General features: G+C 46.6%; 1 protein-coding gene across 6 annotated transcripts in view; it reads left to right on the top strand.

Moving 5' to 3' along the window:
* KCNMB2 (potassium calcium-activated channel subfamily M regulatory beta subunit 2) overlaps positions 1-6,918 on the top strand; it is a 282,179-nt gene extending 275,261 nt beyond the window's left edge. For all 6 annotated transcript variants that reach the window (XM_035133238.2, XM_035133240.2, XM_035133239.2 and 3 more), the window contains one exon: positions 2,721-6,918. In XM_035133238.2, coding sequence (XP_034989129.1) covers positions 2,721-3,005 — 285 coding nt within the window. In that variant the 3' untranslated portion in view covers positions 3,006-6,918. The remainder of the gene's footprint in view (positions 1-2,720) is intronic.
* The last annotated feature ends 9,952 nt before the right edge of the window (positions 6,919-16,870 follow it).

The following is a 16,870-nucleotide window of genomic DNA, read 5'->3' as shown; positions in this document are numbered from 1 at the left end:
TTCTCTCTGCCAGGAAACCAGGAGTGGGGAACCTGTGGCTCTCCAAGATATTGTTGGATTCCAACTCTCATCACCCCCAACCAGCCTAGCCAATGACCTAGGATGGTGGGAGTCGTGTCCAGCAATACAGGTTCTCCACCACTGATGTGAGATGAAGGTTATTGCTCTGATCATCATGCAACATTGTTCTGAAGCCGACCAGAATGATGGAGATGCTTTCTACTTTCATTTTAGGCGGAATCCCAGGAGAAATAAATGGCTTCCACTAATCTCTGGGAGGCCATCACACCAGCAGTAAAGCACAGTATTCATGTTTTCCTGGTGTGGGTAGGAGTGACTGCAGTGTTGTTTCTTCCCATGATACCAAGAAATGTGAGAGACTCTGGACCACTTGGAAGTATCCCGTGTTGCACCTCCTCTTAGCACCAGCAGTAACTCATTTCCCCAAGTGTTAACACTTAGGGGTGTAAAAAGCAATTGTTTTCCATTCTGTGCTGCGTGCGTCATATACAGCACTGTTTCCATTCCGCTGTGATTCATCTTCCACTAAAAACTACAATATTCATTTTGCTTTCTGCTGCAGCAAAATTATGTAACTTATATTATTTATATAAATTGCATAAGGGAGTCGGGCACAGTTCACGAGGGACGGCATTCCACAAATCGGAACCACCACTGAGAAGGCCCTGTCATGAGTCAAGACCCGCTGACAAGGCCTCACCTGCAGATCACAGAATTTGAGATGGTTGATATTGGTGAAGGCACTCTTTTAGGTACTTGGGTCCCAAGCCATTGAGGGCTTTGTATGCCGGTACATACAATTGGGCCTGGTAGCTCAATGGCAGCCACTGTGGCACTTTCAGAACCAGTGGCATATGGTCCCATTGGGCCGCGCCGCTCAGCCCGGGTAGCAATTTTGAAATTTGTTGGTGACTTATGGAAGTCTGTTGGTAGTTCACCACAGCTCAACTAGGGTGATGTATCAGCAGACTATGTGGATCCCCAGCAGAGTCTTCCAGAGATTTCCTGCTCCCAGCTGAACAGCTTCTTCCAGTTCAAAGTAACAAAGCGTTTATAACCGTTCAAAGTAACAAAGCGTTTATTGTTTCCAGACAAAAGACAAAGGCAAGCACTATTATCCACTAAACACAGTTCTTCTGGTTTTTGAAGTAAAGATACATAAGTGTGGAGAGATTCACTAACACTATCACTACGATAGCTCATGCTATTGTATAAAAACCATGGCCTCTCACAGATTCAGAGTCAGACCCTGACAGCAAATAGGGCATGAGTAGGGCAGGGCATGCAACAGGACAGCAGGATACCGACAAGACATCATACAATGAAAGCAATGCCTTAGAGATCAGGATCCCCAACTTTACACATAGGCCTATTTCCTGAACCAATGAGAGGGCGAATGACTCAGCAAGTCATAGGCTCAACCTCGTAGGTGTTGCTATGGTAACCTAGTGCACCTGGCACCCTTATCTTGGAACATCCAGACATGTGGGCTCTGCTCCTCAAGACGTGAGCCCAAACACTGTGTAATTTAACCCGAGTTTTACCCCTTTTTCCTACTATAACAAGGTAAACAGAAACAGTGAGGTGCTCTTGCCAGTGGCAGGCAACAATAGCTGGTGGTTACTTCCAGCTGTTTGGCTTGACGAGGTGTCATCTGTTCCACAGGCTGGGAATACAGCTGTGTGTGGCAAAGTAATGAAAGCAGGAATCCAGAGTCTGGGCCTTAGCATGGGTCCCTTGGGGTACCCGTTTCCACTTTCCTCCCACCTCCAAGCCATCTCGGAGCCGGTGGTATTACTGACACTGCTGGGGAAATAGTGACACTTGTGTCCCAGAAGATCTGCACTACCAAGCCTCAGAAGGTCAACACAAAACCTGCGCAGCCTTTTCAGTTCATTGATCACACCAATCCCAGAGGCAAGAGAAAGCACTTAGATTTCCAGCAGAGACTGAACAGTAAGAAGAATTCTGGTGTCCTTTTCTTCTATCCCTATGTATATTTCTCCGAGTTTTGCAGCCCAATACCCAGATTCTGGTCTAGACTCTAGCTGTTTCAACTGCTGCATTTTGCTTTTCTCTACTTTTGATCGCTAAGGGCTTGGGGAGCTGAAAAAAAGATTGGATCTGTTTACTTTTCAAATAATCAAGCCAGTTTGTTGGAATATTTACTTTGTAAGTCACAAGCGATGCCGAAGCAGGAAGTGTGAGTGATGCTTCCTGTTTTCATACTTCTGTAATATCCAAAAACGGGAGCTTGTAAATCTTCCCTAGCGGGAAGCGACATGTACCTCCATGCCCAATTCTTGACTGATTGGTCAAAGCTAAATAAATACAGATCCATTCTTTCATAGAATCATAGAGTTGGAAGAGACCACAAGGGCCATCCAGTCCAAACCCCTGCCGAGCAGGAAACACCATCAAAGCATTCTTGACATATGCCTGTCAAGCCTCTGCTTAAAGACGACCAAAGAAGGAGACTCCACCACACTCCTTGGTAGCAAATTCCACTGCCGAACAGCTCTTACTGTCAGGAAGTTCTTCCTAATGTTTAGGTGGAATCTTCTTTCTTGAAGTTTGAAGTTTGAGGAAAGCCAAATTGTATTTAAATATATGGGTGTATATACATATTCACAAGCATTTGGTTTGGCCAGGGATGCATACTGTCTCTTATCTCATTTGTCTTTCTCCCTCTCCGACAGTGCTCATATATACCCAAGTGTGGCAAAAACTTTGAAGAGTCTCTGTCCCTCGTGAATGTCGTCATGGAGAACTTCAGAAAGTACCAGCACTTCTCCTGTTACTATGACCCCGAAGGCATTCAAAAGAATGTATTGCTAACCAAACTCTACAGCTCCAACGTGCTGTTCCACTCCCTCTTTTGGCCAACTTGTATGATGATAGGAGGGCTTGCTATCGTTGCCATGGTCAAGTTGACCCAGTATCTGTCCCTCCTCTGCGAAAGGATCCAAAGGATCAACAGATAGAAGCAGCCGGCTCACTTCCGGGATGGATTGACAGCTGGAATACTGTTGTTGTTTATTTTTCATTCTTCACCAAAGAACCTTAAGTTTGTAACGTTGTACGTCTGTTCTAAGTTCCTTATATTTTTAATGAAGTAGAGCAATAATGAAAAAAGGCTGTTCTATATGCAAACGTGATGCTGTTATTATGCAGGTGATGGGAGAAGGAATCGCCATTTGCGTTGGCCGTCTACATAATCTTGGTTTACGCCGCAAAATCGGTACTTCTTTCTTTTTCTTTCCCCTTTTCTTTCTTTCTTTCCCCTTTCTTTTTCTACAGCCAAAATAGGGCTCAGTGTGACCCATTTGCCAAGCCTTGTCGATGAAACGCATCACCATTCCGTTGCAAACCCATTCTGGAGGAATGTATTACAATGCTGCGTGTCTGTCCATGCGAACCGTTTTTAAGTTCCACTTAAGGCTGCAGAGGGAGAAGGCGTGGGAAGTAGAAGGAAATTTGGAGGACGGTGAGAGAGGGTTGATTTGTCTGGCTGAAGTGGAACTAAGATGGCTCCAGAAATGTGGTATCTCCCGCTGCCTCCTAAACCAAGGTCAAAGGGCAGCCACACATTAGCAGGAAGTCAGGGTGTGCACATCCAGGCCCTGATCCAGATAACGCTAATCAAACTTTACCACCGCTAAAATCTTTAGGACGTTTTGGCCATGGTTGATTTTATTGGGATGTGAGCAAACTTCCTTTCTTCTGGATTGCAGAAAGAAGTTCTGGATCAGAGCAATTGTCTTCATGTTGGCCTCATGCTCAGGGTTAAGCTTTCCCTTCCAGTGTTTTAGACATTTATTTGCAATATCTTGGACTCACGGATCATTATCTACCAAAGCTACAGCCAAAAAAGCAAACCCCACAAACCACATTAATCACCACACCCGTCGACTTCATTCATCTCCGACTCCAACCTGAGCCCTGTTGGCAGAGATGGGACCAGAAAACACTTTCCGTACAAGTTTATTCTCTGTATTTTTTTCCCTTGTATTTGCTACCATATCACTGTAAAGAAGAAGTTTAAAAAAACAAAAATACAACCCATAGTCAGCTATTTTTTCATTTTTTACTTCCAACTATTTTAGATTTTTTTACTGTATATTTTAAAAAAGAAAAAAGAAATACTAGACAAGAGGACAAAAACATATATTAAAACTAGTGGTGTATTGTAATATGAAGATGTTATATTTTATTATTTCTTTTATTAACTGAAAGTGAGAAGTGCCCTTCTTGTATTCCGTAATGTCCAAATCTGGATATGCTTGTCACTAAGAAGAGTGGCGTCGGGGATGAGGGGAGTCTTAAAGGCCATTCACAGTGGCATTTCCACTCATAAACTTAGGTCGCATCTGCTTCATAAACTTAAGGCTCTCTTATACAACTTTCACAGTCAAGGAGAATCCTGGGAACTGTTGTTTGTTAAGGGTGCTGAGAATTGTAGGTCTATAAGGTCAGCGCCCATAGCAGACTACAGCTCCCAGGATTCTTTGCAGGATTTGAAGTGGCATAAGAATGTGGTTGTGACCATTCTTGCAAAACATCCTTCAATTTGAGAGGCCAGTAAAGAGAATGGGTACAATATAATATTATTCCTAGAGAAGTGGGCATTTTTTAACCAGTACACAGCAAAATAAAAATAAAAATTCAAGAGCATATTGGGCAGGGAGGGGATGAAATTCACATGATTTACTGAATTGCGGTAAGACTGCAGAACCAGGAAGATGCATAAATCATAGCAGCTTCCAGATGACCTATTTATTGTGCATTCTGATTTTCTTGGCGGGGTTAGACAACATTGTGTCAAGGCAAATGGTACCCTCCACTTTCTGCTGCATTTTCCCATCACTTTACTAATCACAAAAAATCTGATGTTTGGGGGAAGCACAAGATCTCCAGACCAAGTTTGATTATGTAACCTGAATTTGCCAACATACAATTGAATCCCACCCGAAAAGAGAGACAGTCTGGAAGCACCCTATGTATGTGCTCTGAGGTATGCATTACACTAAGGAACACTAAGCGGCTGCCTAGGGAGACACTTTGCAAGTGGTAGTAGCAGGTCTTGTTTCTGTTGTTCCAAGCTCTGCTTTGGTACAAGAGCTTGAAAAGAAAAGGTGGTACATTTGGTGGTACATTTAGCCAGAGAATAGCCACATAGCAGGCAAAAGATCCAAACCACCATAACAAGGTGGAGAGAGTGGTAGTTGGAGTGGGTCTGAGTAAAGCATGAGTAAAGTGTGAGTAAAGTGTGAGTAGGTGAGAGGAGTGGAAGTCACAAAGTGGAAAGGAAAAAAGAGGAATATCATTTTGGGGCAGTTATGAGAGTCATTGTTAAAGCCCAATATGTCATAGGGACAAATGGGAAAGGTGAGCAAGGCAAAACTTGCAATGAATTTTTCCACCCATTCTCTGTGGGATTACAAATACTATTCACAACTTTTGTTAGATTACACTAAGAAGACAATCTTGTCAGGTTCAGGTCATGAAAGGCCTAAAAGGCAGAATGTGAGGTATTCACCAATCATCCCCTAAAATTACCATAGAACTTTTTTAAAGAACTATTTATATCTGTATTGGAAGCAAAGGTTAACCTTTTTTCTTCTTGTTCTTCTTTTTTTGCCAAAAGGAGAAAGCACATTTTATCTGTCCAGCTCATCCATTCTCCGCGTACTTCTCCCCCCTCCTCTGCCACAACTCCAATAATGTAATGCTGGGGAGGAAACTTTATGGTGTTACAAGACTCCATGAACTGTTCAAGTGTCGTCTGAGCTGTACAATTGAAGTCTGCAGCAGTGAAATTAATCTTTGATCTTGTAATCCATAATGCAGCTTTTTTTCTCAGGCAAATAAATTCCTGGGGCGTGTAATCAGGACTTCAAAACTGTGTGATTTGGTACAAAAATTATTCAATTAAACCTTTGAGATTTCAATATGCTTGGCAATCAGAAATGGCCTCTTTTTTTCTTCCCGTGCCCCCCCAAAACCCCAGCGGGGTGCTGGTCCACTGTCCCTCATACCTTGCGGGGGGCTGGACTATTTTTGGGGGGGGGTGAACGAATTCCTATGTCCCACAGATAACCCAGAGATGCATTTTAAATAAAAGGACCCATTCTACTCATGTAAAAACACGCTGATTCCCAGACCGTCCGCAGGCTAGATTTAGAAAGTGATTGGGCCGAATCTGGCCCCCAGGCCTTAGTTTGCCTACCTATGATCTATGTTTGCAGCGAAATCCCAGCAAAATTCAGCCTACGATTAGAGTCTCTTACTGTCTTTCATACATGCCTGGGGAAGTTCGAGGCAAAGTCTTCTAAGTAATTGGGACTGCAGTTTTGTGCAACGATCTGTGAGCAAGACTCATTGAACCCAGTGGCATCTTCTAAACCCAAACCATATACCCAGAGTGTAGGGTTGCCATACGTCCGGAATTCATCCCTCGCAAACAGTGTCTGGGCGGAAATCGCTGGAATCCGGATGTATGGCAGCCCGTGTCGGTAATGTAGATTCTGGCGAATTTCATTAAAGATAGCTCAAAAACCCATAGCTCAGCAACTTTTGTGTTCGGATTTTCACTTTTCGAAATATGGCAACCCTGCCAGAGTTTGTAAGAGTGCAGAGTCCCATTCCCCAGCCCAACTAAGGGATCGCTTACCCTGCCCATATCCTGTCCAGAATCAACTTGGGTGGGGGGAGCTAAAGTTTAATTAGGCTTTTAACAAACATGGTTAGGAGGGGAGTTGGGGCAGGGTACGCTGTGTCCACTCACCTCCGCTGCTGCGGCTGTGAGCCGGGTGTTCAATCCTGCAGTCTTCTCCAACGCAAGTGGCTTCCCTCTAGGAAAACACCCTGCAACTTGCAAGACTGAATCCTTGGCTCCACTGCAGAGTACTGCTTCCGGGAAGTGCAGGTTAAGGATGCCCCTCGCAGGACTACACTTCCCAGAGTTCCCTGGGAAGAGGGATTTATTGTTATATCACTCTCGGGAGAAGCTATGGCTGTTCAAAGTGGTATGATACTGCTTTAAATGTCTTCTTCTTTGGTGATCACTCGTAGCTGAGTAAGATTGTCTTCCATGAACACAGTTTTAACAGTGAGTCCGTAAGTGACTGAAGAGGCCAATTCTGGATCCACACGTCCTTCCACAGCAGGGACATAAGTTTCCGGGCAGGAGTTGATCACGGTGAGGGTTGGCCAAGCGTGCCTTCCTCTTAGCATGTTTCTCCCTTGCGTCCTGGGTTCGAGGGTCTTCAAAACCCATGGCACCTTTGGTAAAGGCTGTTCTCCCATTGGAGCGTTCTCAGGCCAGTGTTTCCCAGTTGTCGGTGTTTATACTACTTTTTTTTAATAGATTTGTCTTGAGAGAGTCTTTAAACCTCTTTTGTTGACCCACCAGCATTACGCTTTCCATTTTAAAGTTTTAAATTTTTAAGCTTTAAATGTAGAGTGCAGATAGAGCAGAATTTCAGCCTCAGATATCAGTTTCTCTAAATAAAATAACACCACAACCTCACACACCCTTATTTGCAAGCAAGATGCTGCAGTCCTATTGACTGTTTTGTTTATCCTTCCCTGAATCTTCTGGAACAGAATCCAGGGGCCTGAGGCCTGGGTGGCCAAATAAAGCCCTCCAGAATGCTCTGTCTGACCCTTGGAACTGGACCCAGGCCACATATGTCCCTGCCCCTGCTTTGCCCTCCATGTCTTGCTTAAATCTGTCCTTGAACTCTGATTATGCTTCTTCTTGACCTGGATGGAGACCAGAGAGGTGGGTGGGTGGCACCTACTGTGTCGAGGTTAAATTTACACTCGTTGTTCCATCCACTTCTGCCAATCCCATGTGGCCCTCACAAGGTAATGTGGCCCTTCTAGAAAGATGGGAATCGCAATTTGGAGGCATGTTCGAAATTTCACACTGCCAGGTCTCCACCCAAGGGACGCCAATTTGGGAATTGCAATTTGGAGGCATGTTCGAAATTTCACACTGCCAGGTCTCCACCCAAGGGACGCCAACATGGGGAAGCTGAACATTGTCATGTGAATCAGTCCTCATTTGTTTTTGCTGACAGAATTTGGCCTACTTTGGGGGGGGGTCTTTATTTGTGTTTCTCATAGCAGAACAACACATAAGTGATATTTTGAGCATCATTTGCTCACAACATGGGAGCAAAGAGTACGGCCACGACTAGCAGCCCTACAGCTGATATTGTACACTCTTTACCAGATGTCCACTATGTGCCTTTGCACATAGCACTGAATGCACAAAAGAGTCACCAGGAAGCATTGGAGTTAACCCTGCACCCCTTGACACAAATGTTTGTGCTCAGGGAGCAGCATGTGACATTCAGAGTGGGCCTATTCCTTACTCCCAGTGTTGACGCTCACAAGAGCAAACAGCACCCAAACAGGGCTTGAACATTCCAGAAAAGCATTTGTGTTCAGGTTTGTCTTGCGAGCCCTTCTGGCTTTTATTTACTCTTCCCTCCATCTCTGTTTATGAACTATAATTAAAGGCTCACTACATTTCTGTCATGGGTGACCAGCTTGGGGGACAGAAAAGTTAACTGAACGGTTCAAGGCCACCAGTTCTGGTGGAGACAGGATTGCAGAGCTTCTGACCTCTAATTGCTTTTCCTGGGAGCCGAGAGCTTTGGCCAAGTAATCTCTGAGAAGTGTGAAAAAGCAACAAAGGAGCACAAAAGGAGAGAACAGCAACCAAGTCGGGAAAAATAGCCCAACTTATTTTCTGGGCAGAAGTACTGCCTTCTCATGGGCGTACCCAGGATCAAAACTAGGGGGGGGCAAGGGGAGGGGCCAAGGCACGGAAGGGGAGGGGCCACAAAGTGGGCGGAAACGGTGAACTCGCGCTCCGCCGGGCTGTGCCCCTCCCTAGCAGCAGGGCTGGTAGGCGGAGGCGGAGCCCAGCCCAGCGGAGCGTTCCCGCCCGCCGCGCCGCGCTCTCTGGTTCCCCGCCGCGCTTGGCCTTGCCAGAGGGCGCGACGGGGAGCTGGAGGGAGGGCACGGCGGGCGGGAACGGCGAACTCGCGCTCCGCCGGGCTGTGCCCCTCCCTAGCAGCAGGGCTGGTAGGCGGAGGCGGAGCCCAGCCCAGCGGAGCGTTCCCGCCCGCTGCGCCGCCCTCTCTGGTTCCCCGCCGCGCTTGGCCTTGCCAGAGGGCGCGACGGGGAGCTGGAGGGAGGGCACGGCGGGCGGGAACGGCGAACTCGCGCTCCGCCGGGCTGTGCCCCTCCCTAGCAGCAGGGCTGGTAGGCGGAGGCGGAGCCCAGCCCAGCGGAGCGTTCCCGCCCGCCGCGCCGCGCTCTCTGGTTCCCCGCCGCGCTTGGCCTTGCCTGAGGGCACGCCGGGGAGCTGGAGGGAGGGTGCGGCGCGGTGCGGCGGGAATGGCGAACTCGCGCTCCGCCGGGCTGTGCTCCACCTCTGCCCACCAGCCCTGCTTCTAGAGTAGGGCAGCTGCCCTAACTTGCCGCATGGTGGGTACGCCCTTGTGCCTTCTCCCCGAGGTTGCCAAATCTTCCTTAAAACTCAACAGAATTCTGAATGCTCTCCCTGCTGTCAGGACCGGCGGGGGAATTTAACTGTTCCAGTTCTCCGGCTGGTAATTCACTTTAAATTATTGTTTTATCTCACTCAATCCAATTACTTCACGTTATTTCGCTGCCCCACCGTTCTCTGTGCTAATGTCAACAAAATGATTACAGGCTGCAATGGCGTCAAGATGTTTCACCCACAGGAGCGCCAGTAAAAATGTTTATGGCCTGACATATTGAAAACAGCATTTGATGTGTAAATGTCGAGGATAATCAGCTCTCCTGTCACTAACAAACAAAATGCGGGAAATATGCAGCCGCTAAAATGTCATCCGTGGGACTTTGAAAGCTGCCTTCGCACCAGCCACGTAAATCCTCAAGCAAATGGACTGTGTTTTTTTGTCAATCATCTCCCGGAGGGTCGCATCTGATGAGAGCTATTTGCCAGTTGTTGCTCTTACATAATGGATCTCGGAAATTTGAATAAGGATTTCAGCATTTGGCTGCCTTCCCCCCATGTGCTGGAGCTTCTGAAATCGCAGGCGGGTGGGTAGATTCTGAGAAAGACCTTTGTAGTTCTCAGGACCAACCTGGAGAATGACACCTCCCATTGAAAACAGCACCCTGCTCATGTCTTTCTAGAGGAACCCCTTCACCAGTCTGGTGCTCTTCAAATGTTTTTGGACTACATAATCACCAGACAGTGCTGGCTGGGACAGATGGGAGTTGTAGTACAAAACAACTAGAGGGCACCAGGTTGATGAAGGCTGTGATTATGGATGGGGAAGAAATTTAATTCTGTTCACATGGAAAGGCAAATCTACAACATTCACACTTCCTGAAACAACATGCAAACCGAAATAAAGTGGTACCTCGGTTTGCAAACACAATTGGTTCCGGAAGTCTGTACACAACCTGAAGTGTATTTAACCTGAAGCAAACTTTCCCATTGAAAGTAATGGAAAGTGGATTAATCCGTTCCAGATGGGTCAGCGCAGTACTTAAACTGAAAATACTCAAACCGAGGCGTACTTAAAGCAAGGTATGACTGTACTGCTACCCTTCGGAATTCGCCGTTATTTGAATTTTGTGGTGCAGTTCTCCAACCAAATAAGGTTTGCAAAAATGTAGAGTTTGGGGGGAATTGTTCATAAAAATGGATTGCTGAAAACAGCATACAAAAATTTAGATAAAAAGGAAAAAGGTAAAGGACCCCTGGACGGTTACATCCAGTCAAAGGCCACTATGGAGTTGCAGCACTCATCTCGCTTTCAGGCCAAGCGAGCCGGCGTTTGTCCAAGACAGCTTTCCAGGTCATGTGGCCAGCATGACTAAACCACTTCTGGCACAACAGGACACCATGATGGAAACCAGAGCACACGGAAACACCATTTACCTACCTGCCACAGCAGTACCTATTTATCTACTTCCACCGGTGTTTCGAACTGCTAGGTTGGTAATACAAAAACGTATTATATTAGGGAAAACTAGGGAGTGGATGGCGCTGTGGTCTAAACCACTGGACCTCTTGGGCTTGCCAATCGGAAGGTCAGCAGTTTGAGTCCGTGTGACAGGGTGAGCTCTTCTTGCTCTGTCCCAGCTCCTGCCAACCTAGCAGTTCGAAAGCACACCAGCATGAGTATATAAATAGGTACCACTGTGGTGGGAAGGTAAAAGGCATTTCAGTGTGCTCTGGCACCCATCATGCTGTCCCATTGCACCAGAAGCAGTTTAGTCATGCTGGCCACATGACCCAGAAAGCTGTCTGCGGACAAACGCCAGCTCCCTTGGCCTGAATCAAGATAGGAGCCACACCCCACAATCAAGTTTGACTGGACTGAACCATCCAGGGGTCCTTTAACTTTACCTATATTAGGGGAATGTTGCTTGCAGTAAGTGTGTGCATAAGTTAAAAACTGCATGCACCCACATTCGTAGGAGAAATTCGCACTAATATGCTGGTTAATTTTCCATGAATATTAAAAGGGGGGGGGACACAAATTGCTGCAGAAATGTGGAGAGCTGGATTTAAGACTGGAACATGAGAAACTAGGAGAGCCAGAATGGACAGATCCTTCCATCCCCAGCTCTGGTAGACCTTGCATTTGACCAGATGATGGGCTACAAAGCATCATAATGTCAAGACAAAGATGAGATTCTATTAGAATGACCAAGGAGGAGAGAGCTTCAATGGGAGAAAGTTATTTACCTTCATTTCAGAGGAAAAACCATCCAGGAATCAGCCTATCAAGGCCAGAAACTAACGTAGAAATGAAACTGGGGGAAAGATGACCGGCTTGCTTGGTATTTGAGCGAGGTTAACTCGGGGGTCAGGTATGCCATGCTGGGATGGACAAAAAAGAAAGCCTAGCTGCGAAGAGAGAATTCCAAAAGGAGTAGATGACCCTCAAGGGCCCTTCCAACTCTGCAATTCTGTGGTTCCTTGAAAAGAAATAAGAGACTCGCCCAAAGCCCTCGGTGAAACCAAGAAGTTTTGAGGGATATGAGGATGCTCTGAGCCTAAGGCCACATCTGTACTATACATTTAAAGAAGTACTATACCACTTTAAACAGTCATGGATCCTGCCCCAAAGAACCCTGGGAATTGTAGTTTGTTAAGGGTGCTGAGAATTCTTAGGAGACCCCTGTTCCCCCCACAGAGCTACAATTCCCAGCGTGGTTTAACCACCAGCCCCTCTTCCTATGGAACTCTGGGAACCATAGCTCTGTGAGGGGAATAGCGGGGTCTGCTAACAGCTCCTAATTTCCAAGCTCATTTTTTATCATTTCAGCTTTGTGGAAAAGACACACACTGCCTAAGGGGGCAGGTGGAAACAAAACGAAACCCTTCACTAGCTAGCAAGGTCAAAACGTGGCCTTGCTCTTCTCCGGTATGTGGGACAGGGCCCGTTGTTTTCAAGTGGTTTGCTGACGTTCTGCATCGCCGGCTGCGCAAGCAGAACTTTTCAAGGTTGTTCCCGATCACATTTTAATGATGTGCATGACACTGACACTGCAGTCGCGAGAAGACTGGAGTGCGCTAGAGTGCAAGTAAACTCTCCTCACAGTAGCTAGGTTCTTTTTATTTACTTTAAAATACGTTCACTCTGCTGTTTGCCAAAAGTTTCGTTGCGGTTTACGACAATAAAAGCAGCAATAGCCGGACAATAAAATAATAGAAAACTAATTTATTTATTGTATGGGCTCATTGCATTCATATCCCTCCAAGGAGCTCAGTCTAGAATACAGGGTTCTCATCCTCCTCCCCCCCTTCCAATTTACCTTCACAACAAAGCTGTGAGGTAAGTTATGCTGAGAGTGAGTGACTGGCCCAAGGTCACTCAATGAGCTTTATGGCTGAGTGGAGATTTGAACCCTGGTCTCACAGGTCCTAGTCCAGTACTCTAATGTCATGGACTGGATGAATGCAGAGGAGTGGTGGGAGAAACCTCCCCAGGACCCACCCACCCCCACCCCCCCGAAGAAGGCTCAGAGCCCGGGAATTGGTGGTGGGATGGCGATGAGTGGTCAGAGGGGAAAGATTGGGAGATGAAGATGTCAGAAGCTGAAGAGGTAATAGTGTTTAGTGAGCAGGATGAGGCTGTGGCAGAGAGCAGTCCAGAAGCAGAGGCAGAAGCAAAGGAGGATCAAGAGGCATAGCAGAGGCAGGGTGCTGAAGAAGCCAGGGGTCTCTCCCTCCTGCTGCGACCAGATACACTCACCTCTGGTCTCCCAGAACAAGAAGAGGTATGAAGAGGGAGGAGCAAAGAAAGCCATGACGATAGTCTCAGATTCCTTGGGAGGGACCCGATGTCAGGGATCTGGCTGGGGAGTACTACTCTGAAGGAGGAGTGGTGGGAGCCCCACTCTCCCCCTGCTCAGAACGAGGATCCTGGGGCTCCACAGGAGCAGGAGAGTAGTATTGACCTGGAATGATGGTTTGCTGAGGGACACAGTTCGGAGGACGGGAGTTGGGCAGAATTGGGAGGCGGACAACAAGAAGAGGCAGAACGGGAGGAGAGGGAGTTAACCGAATCTCCCTCCCTGGAAGGTATACAGCCCCTTAGTCCCAGGGCTAAAAGATGGATAAGGTAACTTCACAGAAGGCTAATTGGTTGAAAGATCAGGTAAATAGGAGATGGGAAGATGAAAGTGGGAGGAACTTATTTGGGAGCACCTGCACTGCGAGAATGGTCGTTTGTTCTTTTTCTGCCTTCATTAAACATTTCTGTTGCTGGTAAGAGACTGCTTTATCTTGCATTGCTTATCTATAGTCAAAGTGAGAAGGAAGCTGGCCTTGAAGCCTGACACTCAGGGGAGGAGGAGACTTATGCAACTGTGGGAAGGCAGGGACCTTCAGTCCTCACAATGGCCTCCTTGGTGCAAGACCTAATGGGAAGAGTTTCTGTGCTCATTAGTCCTGGCCTCCAGAGCTGCCTTGTTTCTTTGAATAAAGATTTAACTTCACTGGTGCCGTGTGAGTTATTGCTGACCGGCTGCTGAAACCCGCTCCTGACATTGAACCACTACACTGCCTCTCAAACAAAACAAAAATAGCAAATAATAGGACTGAATAGGGCATGACTATGGTTAACATGGGACGTGGGTGGTGCTGTGGTCTAGTGCTCCCCAACCTTTTTATCGCCGCGGACCAGTCAACGTTTGATCATTTTACTGCGGCCCACTGAGGGGGGAATGTTGATTGTTTTGCGACCCGCTGAGGGGGGGGGGCGTTGATTGTTTGTATTTTATTTAGATTGTTTTGATTTAATAATTTTAATTTAATTGTATTTAATGTTCCTTGGGTAGCCCGGTACCGATTGATCCATGGACCGGTACCGGTCCGTTGCCCGGGGGTTGAGGACCACTGGTCTAAACCACTGAGCCTTGGGCTTGACGATTGGAAGGTCAGCGGTTCGAATCCCCGCGACAGGGTGAGCTCCCGTTGCTCGGTCCCAGCAGTTCGAAAGCACGTCAAAGTGCAAGTAGATAAATAGGTACCCCTCCGGCGGGAAGGTAAACAGAGTTTCCGTGCACTGCTCTGGTTTCGCCAGAAACAGCTTAGTCATGCTGGCCACATGACCCGGAAAAACTGTCTGAGGAAGAGGACAAACGTCGGCTCCCTTGGCCAGTAAAGCGAGATGAGCACCGCAACCCCAGAGTCGTTCGCGACTGGACTTAATTGTCAGGGGTCCTTTACCTTTATGGTTAACATAAGAATGTAAGAAAAGTTTCCTGGATCAAGGCTGGAGGGAGTTGGGAGTCCAGCAATATACTGAAGGTCCCAGGTTCCCCAGGCCTGGTTCACCTCAACTGGCAACTGAGTTTCCAGCAAGAGTCTTTCCCACTTCAACCTGGAGTTTATGGGGATCGAACTTGCAATCTTCTGTATGCATAGGAGCTGCTCTACCACTAAGCTGCATCCCTTCCCATTGCAAGTTCTCCTTTCCCAGGAGCAAAGGTGTGTAGACCACCTTCCTTTGGGACATGACATCTTTAATCAGTGTCCCGACTTAGCTAAGACTGCTGCACTTTGCGTTGTGTGCTGCTAATGCACTTGGCAATTTATCTGGGGCTCTTCATAACCGTCTGAGGAGCCTCACAGCATTCTCCACATTAAACAAAGGCAGAGGCCTTTCAGTGCCACGAATGCTTTGATCGCTGCGATAACAAGCCATTAATTAATGCGCTTGATGCCCAAAGCAAGTGAAAAAAATACTCCAATATAAACACAAAAAGAGAAGGGGGCATGCTGGTTAAAAAGCAAACAAAGCCCAAACATAAAACATTCCCTGTTGGTTGGGAAGCATCTTAAAGTCTTTCCAGAATCTCTAAATGGCTCTTCAGGCAGGAATTGAAGATGTGAGCATCATTAGCTGCACTCAGTTGAAAGCCTTCAAGTGCTTCACTTCTCTTGTCCTCCTTGCCTGTGAAGTACAACACCATTACTCCCATCTTACAAGCAGCAAACAGAAACTAAGAGACACTTTACATGTTATGAGAAACTCGCTGTTTCACTGCTCGCTTTGGCCAACAAAAATTACTGGGGATCCACCTTTTATAAGGCTCTGCTACCTTGTAAGAAAAGAGTAATGGAGATGTTCAATGGCTGTTTGCAGACTGCTATATACTGTTGCACACCACCCCCCAGTCTCCAAGCCATGCAAGATTTCAGGGGTTCCATGAATTTACCCAGGGTTTATGTTTCCTTTTGGAAATGAGGCACAGCAGAGACTGCAGTGTCTTTATGAAATGTGGTTTCTTTACATATATGTGCAACCTGAGCATACGTTGGAGGGGTTCACAGCATAATCACCCCAAGAGGGTCTTGCTTCTCCGATATGTGCAGCCTTGGATCCAACAGACACCCGCCACCATAGACTGTATCCTGCTTTGCTTCTCTGTCACATACCTGCTAAATCTAAGCTTCTCTGACCTAAGCTCTAGCTTTGCCTGTCGAGGGAGGGAGGGCCCCCTCCTTCGTTGTTTTTTTAATGGCTCATCTGCCAGGCTATCACCTCATGAGGAAGCTGGCCTTGCTTAATTAGCTTTTAACATTTGCTGATTCCAAGGGATTAGCATTGTCTAGCACACAGCATAATACACACGGGTCTGGCTTAATACACAAGAGTTTAGCACCCAGTTCTAACACCCCAAGGCTTACTTAAATTCTAACACCTACTGGATCTGGAAATGTAAGGAAGTCTATCACCCACAAACTCATAACAATGCATTGAACAGACATGAGCAGGGTTGCCCACTCGTCATATAGACAATATTGAGGTTCCTTATACACCACACATTTAAAGCAAATGACTTCAACCAAATAATCCTGGGAACTGTTGTTTGTTAGATGTACTGGGAACTGTAAATTCTAGGTGAGGTGGCCAGGACAAGATCTGTATTGCCATCATTTGCTGCCCTAGAAAGACTTTTAAAACACAGATGGATCAATAGATCGATTGATTGATTGATTGATTGATCCTTCTAAGTCTTCTAAGCCTGCGGTCATTGCCACATCTTATAACAATGAGCTCCTTCAATTGCTAATGTGCCATGTAGAAAAAATACTTGCTTTTTATCTGTCCTGAATCCCCTACAATAGGAAGCAGAATTGTTCAGCTGCCTATTGTGTTTCCTCCAGCACCATAGGAAACACAATAGGCAGCTGAACAATTCTGCTTCCTATTGTAGGGGATTCAGGACAGATAAAAAGCAAGTATTTTTTCTACATGGCACATTAGCAATTGAAGGAGCTCATTGTTATAAGATGTGGCAATGACCG

The sequence above is a fragment of the Zootoca vivipara genome, chromosome 5, assembly GCF_963506605.1.
Source record: "Zootoca vivipara chromosome 5, rZooViv1.1, whole genome shotgun sequence".
Classification (NCBI taxonomy): Eukaryota; Metazoa; Chordata; class Lepidosauria; order Squamata; family Lacertidae; genus Zootoca; species Zootoca vivipara.
The sequence above is the reverse complement of the archived record's forward strand: the minus strand, read 5'-3'. Positions and strand labels throughout refer to the sequence as shown.